The sequence below is a fragment of the Bombus vancouverensis genome, chromosome 1, assembly GCF_051014615.1.
Source record: "Bombus vancouverensis nearcticus chromosome 1, iyBomVanc1_principal, whole genome shotgun sequence".
Lineage (NCBI taxonomy): Eukaryota > Metazoa > Arthropoda > Insecta > Hymenoptera > Apidae > Bombus > Bombus vancouverensis.
In genome coordinates, this window is record NC_134911.1 from 17479089 (window position 1) to 17497183 (window position 18095).

Below are 18095 nucleotides of genomic sequence, written 5' to 3' on the forward strand. Positions count from 1 at the left end.
CGCGTTGAAATTTCCGCCTCGCTCGAACCGGAAATCTACGACTTTATGCGACCACCACGCTCCAGAAGCTCAATTATGTCGGCCAATTACGTCGACCAACGACTGTACACGCGAATCTGGCTCGTGAATAGAAGCAGCTTTATTTGGTGGACGTGCAATTCGCGACGCCATATTGCATTTTGTTTTCACCAGAGCGGCCGCGGGAAAGCAAGAGAAAAATAAAGACAGAGATTGCGTGTGCCTCGTTTTCCCTTCTCGAACATTTATTTTCGTTGCCTCGCGCGATGCATTTTAACGATACCGATCGTTGTATCGACTCGTTGTATTAGCAACAACAAAAATTATAATCGCTATAGAACAGATGATCGACGATAAAGTGGAGAGTTACAGACGATAGCATTATCACCAGTGATAATGGATATGACTATACGTAACAACAACAAACAACAGCAACGAAATAAGGTGAATTTATATAGAGGTAAATAAAGGTACACGGTGTTGATAATAATAATAGTAATAATAAATAAATATAATAAATACCGATGACAATAATAAATACGATGATGCCGAAAACGTTAATAATAATAATAATAATAATAATAATAATAATAATAATAATAATAATACTGATAACAATTCGTAAAAAATAATTACTATACGTAATGAAGAACAATGAAATCAGTAGCTAAAAACCGAGAGACGATTAGTGCCGGTGGTCAAGAATTCTCCGATCGAAAGCAAAGTGGAGGAACTGGAAAGGAGCGCGATCAACGATTATTCAGATCGCTCCTCTCTCTCGTCCTAGTTTCTTTGTTTTATGTTTTCTACGTTTATCCTCGCGCATGTCTTTTATTTGCGTTTTTTCGGTCGACCAAATCAACAAACACGCGTCAAACGGTGCACTTCGTTAATTCTTTATTACTTTTTTTTTTTGTTCTTATTTTTATATTTTTTCTTCGGTTAAAATGTCTCTGCTCTCTACCCGGACCGACGTACTAATTTCATTTTACTTCGTTTCTCGTTAATTAACTCGTTAATTCGTTAGTATTGCTTAGTGTTTTATTGCTCTACGTTCGTACGTACGCGACAATCGCAATCGTTGCACGCGGTACACGGCGTTTTCGAGAAAACTCATGAAACAAACGTCACCATGCACGAAGGGGAGGGCGAGGACTAGAAAAGCTTTTTGGGATCGATCGATTTCTCATCCACTCGATCGTTGGATCCCTTCGAGAGGAAAGACCCCTAACGTTTCTTTAGAGTCTAAAATTTCCTACATCTCCCGGCGGAATCCAACGGTGAGCGTACGAGCGCTACGCGAAAACACAAAGTATAGTACAAGACGTGTTCATGTGTGTTCTGTTCTCCGGTGCTTCGTTTCTCCATTTTTTCTCGCGATTAATATTTCTTTTTTTTTGCCATTTTTGCTTCTTTTTACTGTTTTGGCGGTGAGGTCGGCTACTCTGTACATGCAACGCGGTAATTATTTGTCGGCAATAATTAATACAAAAGGACTCGTTGGATCGTCGCGACAGCTCTTCCCAAGCTGGCACTGATCCACGCTCTTCTTTGTTCTCTCGCGATCGTGTTTCGCGTGTATTTCCTTCTTTTTTTCTTTTTTCAATCCCTCTATACTTTTCCTCTCTCCTTTTTCTTCCTTTTCGTTATTTTTCCGGGAATTATTCGGCGCGCTGTAATCGTTGCTTTCGGAGAAAAAGTTGGTCGAATGAAACGGAGGTCGGATTTTTCAGCCGGATTTCGCTGACACTCCCTTTTCGTTGTTTCGAAATGTTTCTTTGTTTTTTTTTCTACAAAACGTAGTTCCAAGGATTTGCGTTTAATATTACGATAAAAGGATTCGCGAATTTCGATGTGTAATCGTTGCGTTGCTTACAGAGCGGGAGTTTCACACGCGTCACTAACACTACGTTTGTCATTCGGAGCGAAGGTCGTTGTTCGTTATATAAAATATACTTAAACGAAATTTCTTTTTAAGACTAGATTGGTGTTCCAAATGTTCGTTGCACGAAGCTTACTTGAGCTCGTTTAAAAGATATCAGAAGCTAATTAAGCCTTACGAAGCGCATTCTCCATCGTTAAAAGGCAAACCACGAAGCCACTGATTAGTCGATCTCTTCCACGATCGAACCGATAAATATTCAATTATTTTCTTTCGTTAAATTCTAAAATGGAAGCGGCCTGTTCGTTGGAACGTTCGAAGATATTGCTTTAGTTTAAAAGAGGCAGAATCGATGAATTTTTACGAGTCGCGAAATCCGACTGGTCGTGGCGCCAATTTTGAACGACGATCGCGAAAAACGGAAGAGCGTGGTTAGGGTTCAGACGATCGAAGAAGTTTCTGCCGAAGCAAATCATCGTTTTCCATCACGTTAAAACTTCGATGTTCGCCTCTATATGTATAATTATATAATTCGTTGTGTCGAAACATTGCTTTTGACCGTACGCGTCGTCATTATTACTTTTTTTTCCTTACTCGTTATATTGCTTCTATAAAATATGTGTATAACAAAGTTACGCATCTATTACTCGAATCTGCTCTAAATATTACGTGTAACGCGCTTCGTGTCGTGTGTCTGTGTATATTTGTCTGTTTCTCCTACGTGTTCTTATGTATACCTACTGTGTAATGTAAATGTGTACGCGTGTGAACGCGCTTAGAATATTACTTTATTTCGTATTCGAGCTTCTATATAACCGATCGTGTAACATCGCTGAAAACTGTGAACACGTTGGAAGTATTGCAAATACGACGACCTCGAGGCAGCTCGATCGATGTCCACGTGTCGTTAACACGTTCTATGCCACGCATCACTGTCGATGACTTTCTCTTCTTTTTTTTTTTTTTCTCTCTCCCCGTTCTTTTATGGGAACCGTGTTCTTCTGTGCGAGGTAAAAATAACGATGAGAAAATTGATGGAATTAAATATTTGAAAAGTTGAGGAGTTCTGCGAACTGTCGTTCGTAAGAATGAAACGGTTTTGCATGACGTAGAGCGTATTGGGATGGTCGAGGTACACGGTGGCGAGCAAGGAAATTTTTGACATCTATCGCATTATTATTTCGTCCGGTATAATTCTTATGCAATGTATGGCGTAGAATCGTTCGAATTTTCTACTAATTTCTATGAAACAAACGGGAGATTCATTTTTCTCTCCTGCCTAAATAATTAGCCCGATTTTGTCTACTCGAGCACTTCAGATCCTTCACATATGGTCTACATAAAATTGAATTTCGATTTTTGCTTTTCTATGTCTTTCTTGAAAAGGCTGCTACTGATCAAATACTCCCTTGTCCACTACTCAACCGCAAAAGTTACCATCAAACGGCCGCCAAGAGATCTAACAATCAACGTGAGAAAAATGAAAACAAGTTACACGAGCCAGTTATATACAACCTCCTTCCTTATCATCGAAAGAAACGTACAGGCCTGCACCGGCGCCTGTATCGAGAGTATCCATCATCCGTCGATCGCCCTGTGGTCGAGTGTAATTGTGGTCCAACCGTGGAAGGAGCCATCGAAAAAAGGAACATGGGAGAGGGCCGATCGTCTCGAGATTCGATCCGATGCTCTTCGGAAGAAACGAAGTGGTCCGGTGACGACTGTACGTTTCAACGAGAGCGACGAATCGATCTCTAGACACGATTCGATACCCGTGTCGCCAATGCATTGGCATTAGGACGCTGAGGACGAGCGTCGATGCAGGGTCTCGCGGGGGAAAGGATTTGGGGAGAATCGAAAACCGGCCGGAAATTTCGTTAGCTCGTGGTTAAGTCGAGCCTTCTTCTAATTGAGTCGTTATTGCACCGAATCTATCGTCTTTTAATTTCCTTTCAATAATCTGCTTCGTTATCGTCGTTATTATCGTTATATCGTGGTGTGTGTCCCCCTTGGTTTGTTATATGCGTGTACGTGTGTAATTCTTGTTTAATCCTCGAAGAATTTTCTTTTTATTCGTTATTTCATTTAGGCAGCTAAGTATCAATAAATAGTGTGTCTCCGTAACGAGCTCGCGACTAGAACCGTACGCGCTAGTAAATATACTATATATATAATAATAATATAATATATAATATAATAATATAATATCATAATGTATTAGATATAATCGACTAGAGTGACTAGACTGCAGTGTGGACGTCACCGTTCGACGTGTTCTTTGTTCTCGTTTCTTTCATCTCATCTTTTTTTTTTTCATCGTTCTCTCCTTTATCCATCGTCGTTTCATCTTGTTTTTTATTCTTCTTTTTCTTTCTGCTCGTTTTAAGACTTAACATTATTGGACGTTTTTATTAATGTTAGACATTATTTAAGAAACCGACACACTCCTATCATTTCCCCCTCTCTTCACCCTCTACCCATCTACCATTAGGTTACTTCTCTCTATTATCCTCCATTTTCTCTACTGGCACTTTTCTACTTAAAACCTACGGCAAACCTTTATTCTTTCTCCCTTTCTCCCTCCTCATCCCCGTCAATCTTCTTCCATCGATCTTGCCTCGTCGTCCCGGTTAGCCGGGCGTCGCTGGGAACGACCGCTAGCTCTCCCTAGCAGCGGTCTCTAGGGCGTCGAGGCGCCTGGTCGTGGTCTTCCTGTCGTCGAAGCGCTGCTACAAACCACGATTGTTGCTCTGTTGATGTTGCGTCGTCGCGTTGCTACCATTGGTAGCAGGTTGCTGTTGTTGCTGTTGTTGCGGCGGCATCTCGTCGTCGCGTAAACAAGCGGACTCCAGGTGTTTGTTCAGATAGGACTTGAGAGCGAAGGTTTTGTGGCATCTCGAGCACTCGTAGTTCTTGTCCGCGGAATGCGTCTGCATGTGGGCACGTAGATTCGACCGATCGGCGAACGCTTTGCCGCAATGCGCGCACCCGTATGGCTTCTCTCCCGTGTGACTTCTCAGATGGCCTTGTAGCAGCCAAGGCCTGGAGAACATCTTGCCACAGACGCCGCAGCTGTGGGCCAACTTGTGGGTCAGCACATGCATCGCCAGGGCTGGCATGCTCACGTACGCTTTGCCACAGTGAATGCACTTCTTTGCCGATTGAGAGTCGAGGCTGCGATGCGTCTGTTTGTGCCGGGACAGGTTCGACGAGGTTGCGTACTGTTTGCCGCACTCCGTGCACGTGAACTTTGGCCTATCCGGCTGAGCAGCCTCCTTGTCAGGCACCGCGGCGCCATTTGTATTCACACTGCGACGCTTCGACCGGCCATCCGACACGAAGAATGCTTCGTACGTGTAGGCCACCGTCTTGCTGCCGCTGCTGGTGCTGTCGAGGAAGGAAAACACCGTGATTTATGATAAATTTGGAATTTTGTTCCGAGAGGTTAGATCGAGTTCGTGTAATGCCTATAATCGAGGTTGGTGTTTAAGATTTATTATAAGCAACGAGTAACACCCATGCGACAGATTCGTGAACCAGATGTACACGACATGAGAGAGAACATATATACACGTATCCATATCGACGAACACAATACGTTATACAACAACATTCAAGCAATGTGACACCCATAACAAGCTATCGTGTATATATCACATACATACAGAAAGCTTATTGCGACATCGATTTGCACAATCACTCATCCATCAACCATATATTACATTCATCCTCTATAACGATCCAAGTATAGTTAACATATATATATATATATATATATATATATACAACCCTACATGTAAAGAGACTCGTCTACCTTTCGGTAGATTCGTCTACTTCTCAGTGGAATTGTCTACCGTACAAAGATAAGAAGGTGGTTGGGCAAACGAATGCGTATCTGATTGGTCATTTCTAATCGACCCGATATAATCATAAAAATAGACACCCGTAGTGGAAGGACCTTGCCTTCTCATCTCTGTATAGTACTTCTCAGTAGAACCATATATTACATCAAATAAAAGAAACAAAATAAAAATATTCCATCGCTTCTCATGGAAATGCCCACCCTGGATACTCACCCATCTCTTCCGGCGGAGCAATTTGCGTTGGCCTCCGCGGTGGCGGGCGACTGAGGCTGCGGGGTTTGCTCCTGTTGTCGCAATTGGTTAGTTTGCGAGCTGGGCACCGGTACCAGCACGGACACAGGGATAGGCTGCGCGGTCGGCGCCGGCTGCAACTGTGTCGGCTGCAGCTGGCCTGTCGTCGCGACGCACGGTACCGTTGGAGGCGGAGGAGGCGGAGGCGGAGGCGATAAAGTGTGAATGAAGACCGAGTGCGTGGGCGCAGCCGGGGACGCGCTCAGGTCGAGGATCGCCTGCGCGGCGGACAGATCCTCCTCGGCCGACGTACGGATCTCCGATGTGCGAATCTCCGACGTGCGGATCTCCGACGTGCGGATCTCCGATGTGCGGACTTCCGATGTGCGGATCTCCGGCGTGCGGATCTCCGACGTGCGGATATCCGACATCGGCTGGAGGCTATAGGGCCTGTAAATGTCCTTCTTCTTCGGGGGCAGCGATAGCGCCGTCCCTGTGCTGGTGAAACACATCGAGAGGCTTTTCCTCGGGGGCAAACATAGCGAGGTGGACGACGACGACGGAGTTGTCATTGGGGCTGCTGGGTGTGGTTGGTGCAGGCTGGACCCGGTCATCACCGCGGCCAGCTCTTGAGGCGCGGCTGGAGGCGGCGGAGATGGTACCACTGGTCGGGCCAACTCCGCCGCTGAGCGCAGCGTCGCGTACTTTGGTGGTTCTTCGTGGTTGATCCATGACTCGTGCGTGTAACCTGCGGGTAGATTGGTTTTGGTAAATCGATTACGTTTATGAGACACTTGGTGGATGTAGTGGCATTAATCGTCTAATAAACTTGCTTCGTTAAATGGGAAAGCTCGTCTCAGAGACTCGAGCTCTTGTGACTTATCGTTAGTGGCGCATAACTTTTCAAATCTAGGTTTCTTGGTATAACTTGTATTTTTATGGAAGATACTTTCCAAGGTTTCGTCAGTTTTGTAACTTGATAGTTTAACAGATAGGTTTTAGCATCTAATATCTGTTTGATGACATTATCTCATCAAGTTTCATACGTTAAGCAATATTTTGCTGCGTCTCATTCTTCTGATATTTTGCATATCGTATGTTTGATAAAATTTAATGAATTCTCATTTGTGTTAGAAAATGTATCTTTTATAATCTACTTATTTATAAACTTGTAAACGAAGGATAAAATTTATGTATATTCCATTACATTTCTCAATTTTGATCGAGGAGGATTATCGAAATGCAAATTATCGATACAGGATTAACAATTGAAATTATCAATCTCGGCGTGTTGGTGCAGGTAACGAATTGGCTCAGTCACTGTCGGGGCTAAAATTAACACGGAATATTAAGTAATGAGGGATACACGGTCAATCAAACTTAATGGGGGATTCGAAGCTGATTAGGGACTGCTAATGAATAATGCAAATTGAAGGTTTCGCGTCTCGAAATTCATGCGATCGAAACTCGTATCCGTTGAGGGTTCAATGAACTCCTTTCACCCTTTCTAGTTGCAACGAATCAGATCGCTCGATCAGCTAAGTCCACTCGAAATAAACAACCCTAATTCCAGAAAAAAAATGAAATTAAAGCAGAAACAACCAGAATATTTTTAATCGAAAGAATTCCAGCTCTAGAGAACCAGCTCCATATTTTTTTAATAAATCACAATTTGAATTGAAAAAAAGAATCATAAAACAAATTTTTTGAGTATTAAATATTCCAATAAATCGAAGACAAATATTGGATGTGTCTCTTTCTACGTCCACGAGAGAATGCGAGAGAGTGTTCAACAAAATTTTAATATATCTATTATAATTAATGCATTCATGAAAATATTATTTCTGGAAATTATAATATTATAATGGAATATCTGTATCATCTGGATCGTCCATGGTGAAAAGTTATTTCGGTCCATAATAAAAGCACATGTCGTACTATGTGACTTCATACGGATGTTTGTAACTTTACAATTTAAGATTTATATGACTTCGTAATTGTTGCGCAATTTTCAGACCTTGCTCATATATATAACTAAAAATATATATATAGACAGAAAATAAGAGACTTCTTACAACTAGGTACGATCTCTTCGATTCCGCGATAATACGGAAAAGCATTTTTCAATTAACCCGAAACCAGTCTGCAATATTCTCGCAGCAACGAAATTCTATCCAACACAGCTGAAATTTTGTCCATCGACGAGTTTTCGTATTCCATCCATAAAAGTTTCCTTTAATTTGGCCATTTCCGTGGCGAACGATTATTGGAAACGGTTGCTGGTTCGAAAATTAAACGCCACGAGGTTTTCCGATTCACAGGGTTGCGCCGCGTGGTCCGTCGTGAATACGAACGACGAATCGAGCCAAGCCACGAAATGACAGCCTTTAATTATCTTCGGAGGATTTTCTCGGCTGGAACGAGACACGTCGTCGACGAAAATTAAAGGGCATCGATAGCGCGATACTTCTGTCTCTTTTTCTTCCTTGTTTCTCCCTTTTTACTTTTCGTTCTAACGTGTATAGGTGGCAGCCGGTTCACTCGCAACCCCCATGGCCCCTTCCATGAATATTTGAATTCGTGAATCACACGGAACCGGTGCGCCGTTTCATTTCCTGTTGCTGGCACGCGTCAGCTGGTCCCAGCATGTGCGATTGTTAACGAGAAAACGACCAAAACGAAGAAAAGGGCGATGAGTTTCTTTCTGTATTATACTAAAGGGTATCTGTTGCGTGTGTGTGGGAAAAATTTCTATGGAAGAGGACTAAACGTGTTGGTGTATACAGTGACGAAACGAGTGGATACTTGGTGTAGTCAAATATATTTAAAAGTATGTTCGCTCGATGATAATCGCTGTAAGATTGCTCGATACTCACTAATTAACTGACCCATACAAAGACTGACTGACTGATAACTGATAACTAACTGATTCGTGATTGACTACTGCTAACTGATTCTGGTTGATAAGACGGCTCGATAAAAATTGACTACTGATTACTGATCGACTCATTGTCTTAACGATCGTGTTCGTTTCTTTATACTGGTCGTGGGAGTACCGGAAATGTTAAATTCAACTTGGGTTGACGGTTGCGCGTAGCGGCTATGTTGTTTTGTTCGAAGTTTGTTTATTATTACATTTCGTACATCATAACGGTGTTAATGTCCTGAGGCAAAACAACAACATGAGTCGCTCTGGATTTGCATCGTCCTCTGATTTATGTGCCGCTACATATCTCTGTGACACGTGAATTTATCTTTTTTCTTTTTTTGTTAAGAACTTTTATATCTTTTTGTAGTTTTTACGATCTTTACATTTTTTTTATGATTTCTTTGTTGTCTCCATGATACGTGGGTTTATTCTTTCGTTGAATTAAAATTGAAGTGCACCTTTTGCATTGGTTTCATAATTTCTAAGATTTGTACTATATCATGACGAGTCAGGTTGTTTCATATTTTCTTCATGTTTCTTAATTTTATTTTGGTGTTTCGTGATATTTCTAAATAAGGATTCTCGACCTTTCATTGTCTATTTTTCGTAAATGGCGGTCTGACGCTTACAAGAGTTCTGTTGTCACTGGCACATGACAAATGTCAAGATAAAATATTATCCAGCGTTTATCTACGTCATCTATGTGTAACTACGCAAGAACATGCCTAAGCCATCCATTAAAACTGTCAATCGATAAAAACGTAGAAATTTTAACGGAATCTAGCGTCTGAAATCTAGCAAATCTGAAATCTACCTCGTAAAAATAGCTTTTATCCAAGGACAATTGTCCCAATTTTCGCATCCATCATTTTCATTAAAAATGTCAACATTATTTTTCCCCTATGTTGATCGACGACTAAACTAAACAATGAAATTCAACAACAACGTCCCATACATTGTCATTAACTACAACTGGTATCATTGGAACATAATCGACCACCATAATTTCACTTCAATTTCAATTCGACTACTTGATCTCGGATCATCTATTGTAGTTCTAATTCGTATTTTATACCCTATCTTGTAACAAATTCTTCGTCGCAGAAAACAAACTGAAACAAAGTACAGAAACACTCAAGTATCGTCGACAATGCCAATTACGAGTTAAAAACACGTGTTCCATTATTTCTCAAACCTTCAATGAACAACTATAGCAACACCTTTCAACCGAGTCAAACTTTTCATTCGACGTCAGTTCGGCTCTAGTTGTGCTCTAAGTACACTTTCGGAAGAGTTCCACATAATGTTCAGCGAAACAGTTAAACGGTCGGTCCTTCCTTTTATTGCCAGTGTCCACGCGACAGGACACGCGACAGTTAGCCTTCGATGCCACGTTGCCTTCCACCGGACACGATCGATACCGCCGCTGCGACAATGTAACGCGACATTCGCATTGTTGCGAGTAGGACCCGAACACTGGAGCGCAGAAATTGCCTGCCCATGTCGCGGCGTCGTCAACCCCGTGTCTCTGTGCTTTTTACCGTTAGCTGCGCTCCTTCTCGAGAGACAAAAGTCGGGAATTCGTGCTATAATAAGTTTCAAAGTATTTCCTCCGGTACAAATATACAGGGTGGTTGGTAACTGGTGGTACAAGCGGAAAGGGGGTGATTCTACGCGAAAAAGGAAGTCGAAAATATAGAATAAAAATCTTTTTTTTAATTCTTTTTTTTTTTTAATTTTTCCATCGAGACAACGATCTACAGTGAGATCCATTATAACGTGCCGCACGCGTACCGAGCGAAAATTCAAAGTCGATTTTCTCGAAAACGAAGCCTCAAACGAAATATTTTTATTCTATATTTTCGACTTCTTTTTTCGCGTAGAATCACCCCCTTTCTGCTTGTACCGCCAGTTACCAACCACCCTGTATGTGTCGAAATCGTTTTCACGCTAAAACTTAACACAGCTTGAGATTAACTTGGTTCTTATGCTTTTCCTTTTCTCACTAGCGATTCGTGCATACGAAACGATTCGGAAATTCTTGTTGTTTTCCAGTAGATTTGTCAAGCGGCCTACCCGGTCGCAATCGATGAAACGTGCTCGTTGATTGTACAATGCAAATTCGTCTTTCCGTGTGCATGTCACGGTACGACTTGGTTCGTCGGTGTTCGCGGTGATTTGTGTAGGTTTGGACGTTAGGAATAAGTAATGAGAAATTGGAATTGGGTAATTTCTTTTTTTGAAAATGTATTACGGTTCTATTATCTTTGCCATCATTGATCGTATAATACAAATATGTTTCACGATCGTAGCGCGATATGATTGGATTCGTCGATGTTTCCGATGGTTGATCGTGAACGTAAAGAATTTAGATATGAATGAGAAACGAAGAATATTTTAGCCTTCGGTGAATCATTCCTCGTTTCGACAAATTATTGTTTTGAGAAGAACTTTCTCGTAAAATCAAAATTAATGTACGTATATTAACGAAGATTATCTCGTATCTTCCCGAAAGTTAAGAAAGTAGATTGATTGAATTAACCTAATCCCAGATTCGATGTGACGGGAAACTTTTATGCATCATTAAAACAAATTACATACGATAAAAATGTAACGTCGCTAACTATTCATACGACACTTGTTGCGATCGTAATGCTTTAAATCTACTTCAAACTTAAACCAACTAAAACAACGAACAGGCAAACTTTAATTTGCTCTTCGAATAAGATGATAATACGATTCGTACGTAAAGCCTAGAAAATTGCATCAACGATGGGATTGCAGGAAGGTCTTCGGCAAACAGAAGCTAGTTTATTCCGCAAATGCAACAAATCGCGGAAGGTGTTGACCCCGTTGCAGCGTCGAAAGCCGCGCTCGTCGAACGGCAATCCTTAAACCGATAATCCGCACGTACTCAGCGGATTTTCAAAATCGATTTCCTCCCTCGTGCGAAGCTTTCGAACCGCGTAAGACAGAGAAACTCCTATTCCTTCAACTTCCATTCTCGTCACGAGGATTTATCCACCTCCCTTCGTTGACCCGATCCTTTGATCCCAACACTAGCGCCATCCAGCCGCGATAATCATCGTTCGTCAAGCAGCACTGTTAATTACGCGATCATCTTGCCTAATTGTCATCGATCAGTCAGACTATTCCTGCTGATTTTCGACGAACAGTAAACGCTCTATAAACGAGATCTTTTCACTGCTAACAGCAATTTTGATTAATTCGTACTTATTAAATTAACGAAATTATAGATACGAATACTCAAAGGTATGTAACACAACAAAAATTAATTAGTTTCAAGTATAACTTTTATCTCAACGAAACATGGTTTTTCATATTTTTGGACGTGGATTTTGTTAGAGTATCGTTATTCAAATTACGTTACGTTCTAACGGGACGAAACTGTCGCTGAAGTTGCAGGAACAATATGTTGTATCATTCGTGGACAATACCGTGACACATATCGCACATATAAAGTCGTATTAGAGGTTCTTTAAAGAAGATTCGACAAAACATCCATAAAACAAGTCCATGCTACTTTAAGAAGTTCGAGATTCATAAACAACAAGGATTACCGGATCGTAACGTCTGAATAATGGAAAGGGAGCCGTTGATATCAACAGATGGCACTTCAGCGTGTGCAGATATCGCAGTTTTTAAGAACGAGGAATCTTCTTACGTACGATATTAAAATCTCTAGCTTCGACAAAGGTCGAGGACGACCGTTCTACGTCGCTCCGTCGTTCATCACGAATACGATAAACTATCAACACCGAAAAAAAAAAAATGATTTAGCGCCGAAAGCAGAGAAGTCGGATGAGAATTAACAGGAGAACCCCGTTGACACGTAAATCTCTCGATTGTGGAAAGAAGGCGAATAAAGAGCAGCGCTTTGACGAATCGCAGGGGGTCTATTTCCTCGGTGGGCCGACAGCAGAAGAGGGGTAAGGGGCGGGCGTGACAGCAATAAATCAGAAAACCGTGGCCGACGATCGATCAACCGGCGCGCATCTATTATTGGCTGAAATAAAAGGAAGTTAACACACATACACACGCAAACCTATACGTACACTTTCAAACACACACAAAGGAAGATGAGAAAGAGAGGGTAAGCGAGAGAAAGGGAGAGAAAGAAGAGAGCGGTCGTGTCTGGAAGTGCATTTCATCAACGGCCTAGGGATAGACAGAGACCGTGAGTGGAAAGAGGGTAAGAGAGCGGGAGGGTTGAAGGAGAGACAGAGGGGCCAGGGGAGAGGGTGAGAATCAATAATGTCGAATGAACGCTCTGCACGCTCCCACGAGTCTGTTGATTCTAGCCTTTCAAAGGGCGACGTAAGGTCCTTTTTGCTATTGTTATTCGCCGATCGTTCCGAACCAGCCGTGCACGCTACATTATCGGTAGCATATTACACAAGATATTGAACCGTTTGAAAGAGATTGATAGAATAATTTCGATGGAAAGGCCGATAGATATTTTCCAATTTTTTGAAGAATGATACAAGGTTTAACGCGGTTGTTCGAGGCTTGTTTGAATTCGGCGAGGATTCCGGAATTGTTGGGAACCGCTGCGACGAAAAACGCGATGTGACGCGCGTTTGCGCAACGCGCGGAGCCGCAGTGGGTGTCAAGCGAGCGCGTCCGTTTCGCGAGTCGCGATAATAAAGCTGGCAATTAGCGTATCCGCCGACACGGATCCGGGCCGCCGATGATTCCGAAAATTCTGGCTGCGACGTTTTGGAAAATTCGCAGACCTAACTTTTCTTTTTCGGAATAAAAACCAAATCCGAAGGTGATTCGAACGTAAGCCAAACTTTGCCTAAAATTAATTCGAATCTTCTAATTTCGAACCCAAGCCATTCCTTTAATTGTTCGTCATCCACACAATTTCGTGGAATTATTAAAAATATCGCATCGGAATTAACTTAAACCTAGCATAAACTTGATTCAGACTAGTTATTCTTCGAACCAACATGCTTTTTTAATGCGTAATTCAATTGGTTACGGAGCAATAAGTCGATCAAAAATAAAAGGATTTCTTTCTGAGCTTTAATACTATCTAAAGCTATTTATTTCCGAGGCTGATGATTTCGTACAATTGTGAGTGTTTAGCGAGGAATACAATCGTTCTAAAATATTATATTTTGTCCGGCATTTAATAATTTGTTCGCATCGGTTAACATTATAAATTAGACGGACGTAAACATTGTGAAAAGAGAATCATATGATAGGAGGGAAGCGTGAGAAGCAGCCCTTACAATGAGGCATTACGTGACCGCGAAGAAAATGCAGCTCGTTTATTCGTGTGTTGAGAGTCACAGTAAAAGGAAGCCGTTTAATCGATGCCACGTCGTTCTTACATATTTTCGACCTGAATTCTGATCTGACAAGGTCGCGTTCGACGATGTATAAAATCGAACACTGGATGAAAGGTTACGAATAAATTATATCCAAGGAATTACAGTTTTCTCTCACGATTTCCAATGACGAGCCAAAATATTTCTCCAATAACGGTAATATCAAAATAACGGTAAAAATAGAAATTATTTCATCGGTGATAATTATTAAAAATTATAAAAATAATTCACCATTTGATATGTCATATTCAAGAATCAGAACAATACAAACGGATATTTATTGAAATTCTTCTCAAACGATATTTATTCGAGGATTGGAATAAAACAAGAGGACACGTTTACCGGTATGCAAATTCCGCGATAAGAACGATGAACGATCGTTGTTTTGTTTTTCATAAATTCTACGTTGAATCACGACCACGCCGTCGCGGCGTCGTGGTGGTACACGTGTTACATAACACTTCGCGCCATGTTAAAGACCCGACGGTCGGGCGTTATAATCGATAACTGAATTCAATTAACAGCTGCTTTCGCGTGAATTTTTTGCAACCAACTGATCAACGTGATTGTTAAAAAGAAAGAGAGAGACAAAAGCGAGCGTTTTCATTGCGTAACAAAGGATAACAAAAATACGTCATAAGCCAAGCAATCGAAGTGCTTATAGCTTTAATGGGATATAAATAAACAAGTAGATGAAATGTCCAACCCCATGATAGACAAGGCACGTATTTTTTATGTACGCGTTCGTTCGAGTCAACTTGTGGAATGCACTCAACATGTACCCTGTTTGTTGTTGGTTTTCCAACTCGTCGTTGTTTGAGTTTCCAGCTAAAACATGTATTGTTCGTGAAATTGCTCGTTCTCGAAGAGGGTAGCCTCGAAATGCTAGTAATTTCTGTTTCGACTAGCTAATTTTGTTCATCATCGTGTCCCTTCTAAACAATGGCTCGTCGAAGTAGTTTCAAAATATCGCAGACGTCTGGAAATAACTAATGAATCCAGACTTTGGATTTCGATTGGAAATGGAGTTGCTAATACCAAGATCTGACCCAAATTGCACATTGGAATGTTTCTCCTACTTTATGAATGTAAAGTTAATTCTGTGCGCTCTCTCTCTGTGACGGTATTTTAAACGTGCGATTCAGTTAGTGCAGAGCAGAGCAGCAATATTCAATGCACTTTCAAAACGTCCTACCATCTCTACAGATAAACAGAAATAAATAATGCAACTGGTAATTTTATTGGGATTTTAAGGCACGAAACTACGAGAGTTCAAGAGATTTGGTTTCGGATATTACGAGTTGTACCACTTATTATTAGCTGAAATAAATACGGGAAATTCTTATTTCTCTGGAATCAACGAATAATTTATCCGTATGTTCGTTCGTATATTTTAGCCGTGGAGAAAAATAATAAGTAGAGATCGTCGATATTAACGAGAGTCTTTTAGGATGAAAAAATGCAGGCAGAGGTACGTAAAGCGAATCAGAGCGCGTTTGCCGAAAATCCGATGTCCCCGTTTGTCATAACGCGAGATCTGTCTGAGAGACATAAGAGAAAAGGCGGTTCCAAAAAAAAACACAGCCGGACGCTTTGTTCGTAAAAGGAACGTGACCTAAATGGGACGAGAGGGAGAGCGAGGAAGAGGAATCATTCCTCCCCTTTTGCTTCGATCCACCCAAAGATCCGCAGTAGAATCAACGATCGGCCTGGCGGGTGTGTCGCTGAACGCGTGAACGTGTCTGTGCCTACGTCTATGTGCGGGCATGTGTACGTGTGCACGTGTATTCATACGTGTGCGTGCGACGCATGGCCAGAATCCATCGTACGATCGCGAGCTAAACGAGGAAAATCATTAAATCAAGAGGGATGAAGAGGGGTTAGTCGGTCGAAGGAGACGTTGTCCACACGATAGTTATCTCGCATCCGTTTCTGCGAGTCCCATGGGGAGCATGCCTCGTGTTATCGTCGCGGTAGAGTACCGCAATTTCTCTATAGCGCAGCCGATCGGCCAATCGGCGGGTGTGTCACCCCCGTGGCTCGACGCATGGCCAGACTCCAGGGTCCAATCTCGGAGGGTAAAAGAGTCTCTGTGACCAGTGGTGGCACGGTCCTCTTCATCGCAATTCGCGATGCTACGCGCGAGATTAGAATCCATGGAATCTGGGCAATGTAGGGCGTGGCACGAAGATGTAAATAGAGGGTAGGCTACGATGATCTAGCGTTTATCGTAAATGAGATGATCGTGTAATTCCTTCAAGGGATTCTTCTTAACCTAACACGTGGAATTTTATATTAGGCCAGATTTAAGGGATAGCTGGTTGCTTTCATATACGTATTCTGACGACCAGTTTCAACTGATAACACTAAAGATTACCTACTCACCATGATAATACAGAGCACCAGATGCGTTCAGTGGTGGTGGACTAGGTGCAGTGGCACCAGCGGTTGGACTATGCGGACCCCAACAGGTCTGCTGATGATCGACTTGCCTGCTATCCGTATCCCCAACCACGTCGATCTCCTCGTCCTCTGGCTCATGCCTGTGTTGCCTCTTCTCTAATGACGCGGAAGTCTGCTGTATCCCGTGGTTCCCCTGCTCCTGTAGAATGTTCGAAGGATCGTTCTGTTCTTCCTGTGGATCGTCGACACGATCCGGCCACGGGTAGGCCTTCCATTTCTTGGCCATGAGGCAGCGCGGCATGTTGACGCAGTTGTGGTGTTCCGTAGCCGTTGCAACCACGGGTTCTCCGTGCTTCGTTCACCAGGTGTTGATCACTCGGCGCCGGCGACGACGATGATCCTGACGTAGTATCCCTGTCACGAAAAACCTCCGACGTTGTTACACCACTACCAACACCCTCACCAACCGCACCAAACGCACCACCGTACCGACGACGATCGACGATCCCGAGGACGTCGAGGACGTCGAGGACGTCGACTAGCGCGACGCCTAGCCCGCCACCGGCACCGCTATCGCCGGTATCGCGTTCCTCGTTACACCAGCCGTCGACCACGACGATGCGGTCGTCGATGTTGCGACGCCGTCGCCTCCGTCGCCGCCGTCCGTCACTCAGCGCCGTCCGTATCTGTAACCTGCCGTTAACCTCTCCCCGGATGATCGAGCTATCCGTTGACGGTGCCTGCTGCGGCTTCCTCTTCGTCCTTCCTTGCTCACGTTGGGGCGTGATCTGCAGCCTCGTCATCGGCACAGCGAGGGCAGCTCCTTCGTAGGATGCACCGCCACCATGCCAGCCTGTTCGCACGAGAACCCTCCTCGACTTTTCCGGCCTCACCCCTTTCTGTGATTCGTACTAGCAAACTCGCGTTTTCTTTTTCTCTCGGTACTACCACTAGACAACTACTATGCTACTACTTGATCAGGTTGATGCCTACTACCGATTTTCCTTGTATCTTCGTCTGTATTCCTCTTCGTTCTTACTCCGCTCTTCTTTATTCACTCGCCGTCCGTCCACGTCTCTCGATCCTCTTTCATCAGCGTGCCTCTCTTCAATGTTTGTACATATATATGTATGTATATGTATACGTGTATAGATATATGTTGTTCAGTCCTTCCGTCCCCTCGTGCAGTACAGTTTTTCTCACACGACGACTACTACTAACTTCCGTTGGTTGGCTAACTGAGTGGACCGACTGACTGACTGACTGACTGACTGACCGTCTGTCCGTCCGTCCGTCTGTCCGTCCGTCTGTCTGTCTGTCCGATACTCTCTCGGTCGCTCCCTGTCGCGGCTCTCGCCAGTGACAGGGGGTGCCCTCGAATACGATCACAACGACGGGGTGCGACTGTT

The 18095-nt window shown here is 42.9% G+C and overlaps 2 protein-coding genes across 19 annotated transcripts in view; one reads left to right on the top strand and one right to left on the bottom strand.

The window, feature by feature from the left end:
• LOC117153716 (uncharacterized) overlaps nt 1-18095 on the top strand; it is an 84060-nt gene that overhangs the window by 35613 nt on the left and 30352 nt on the right. The window lies entirely within an intron of this gene.
• scrt (scratch) lies at nt 3860-18090 on the bottom strand. The gene is made up of 4 exons (XM_033328019.2): nt 17176-18090; nt 16669-17100; nt 5977-6742; nt 3860-5287 (listed from the first exon to the last, which is right to left on the bottom strand). Exons 2-4 carry the CDS (start codon nt 16985-16987, stop codon nt 4630-4632), a joined length of 1743 nt encoding a protein of 580 aa, XP_033183910.1. The 5' UTR covers nt 16988-17100; nt 17176-18090; the 3' UTR covers nt 3860-4629.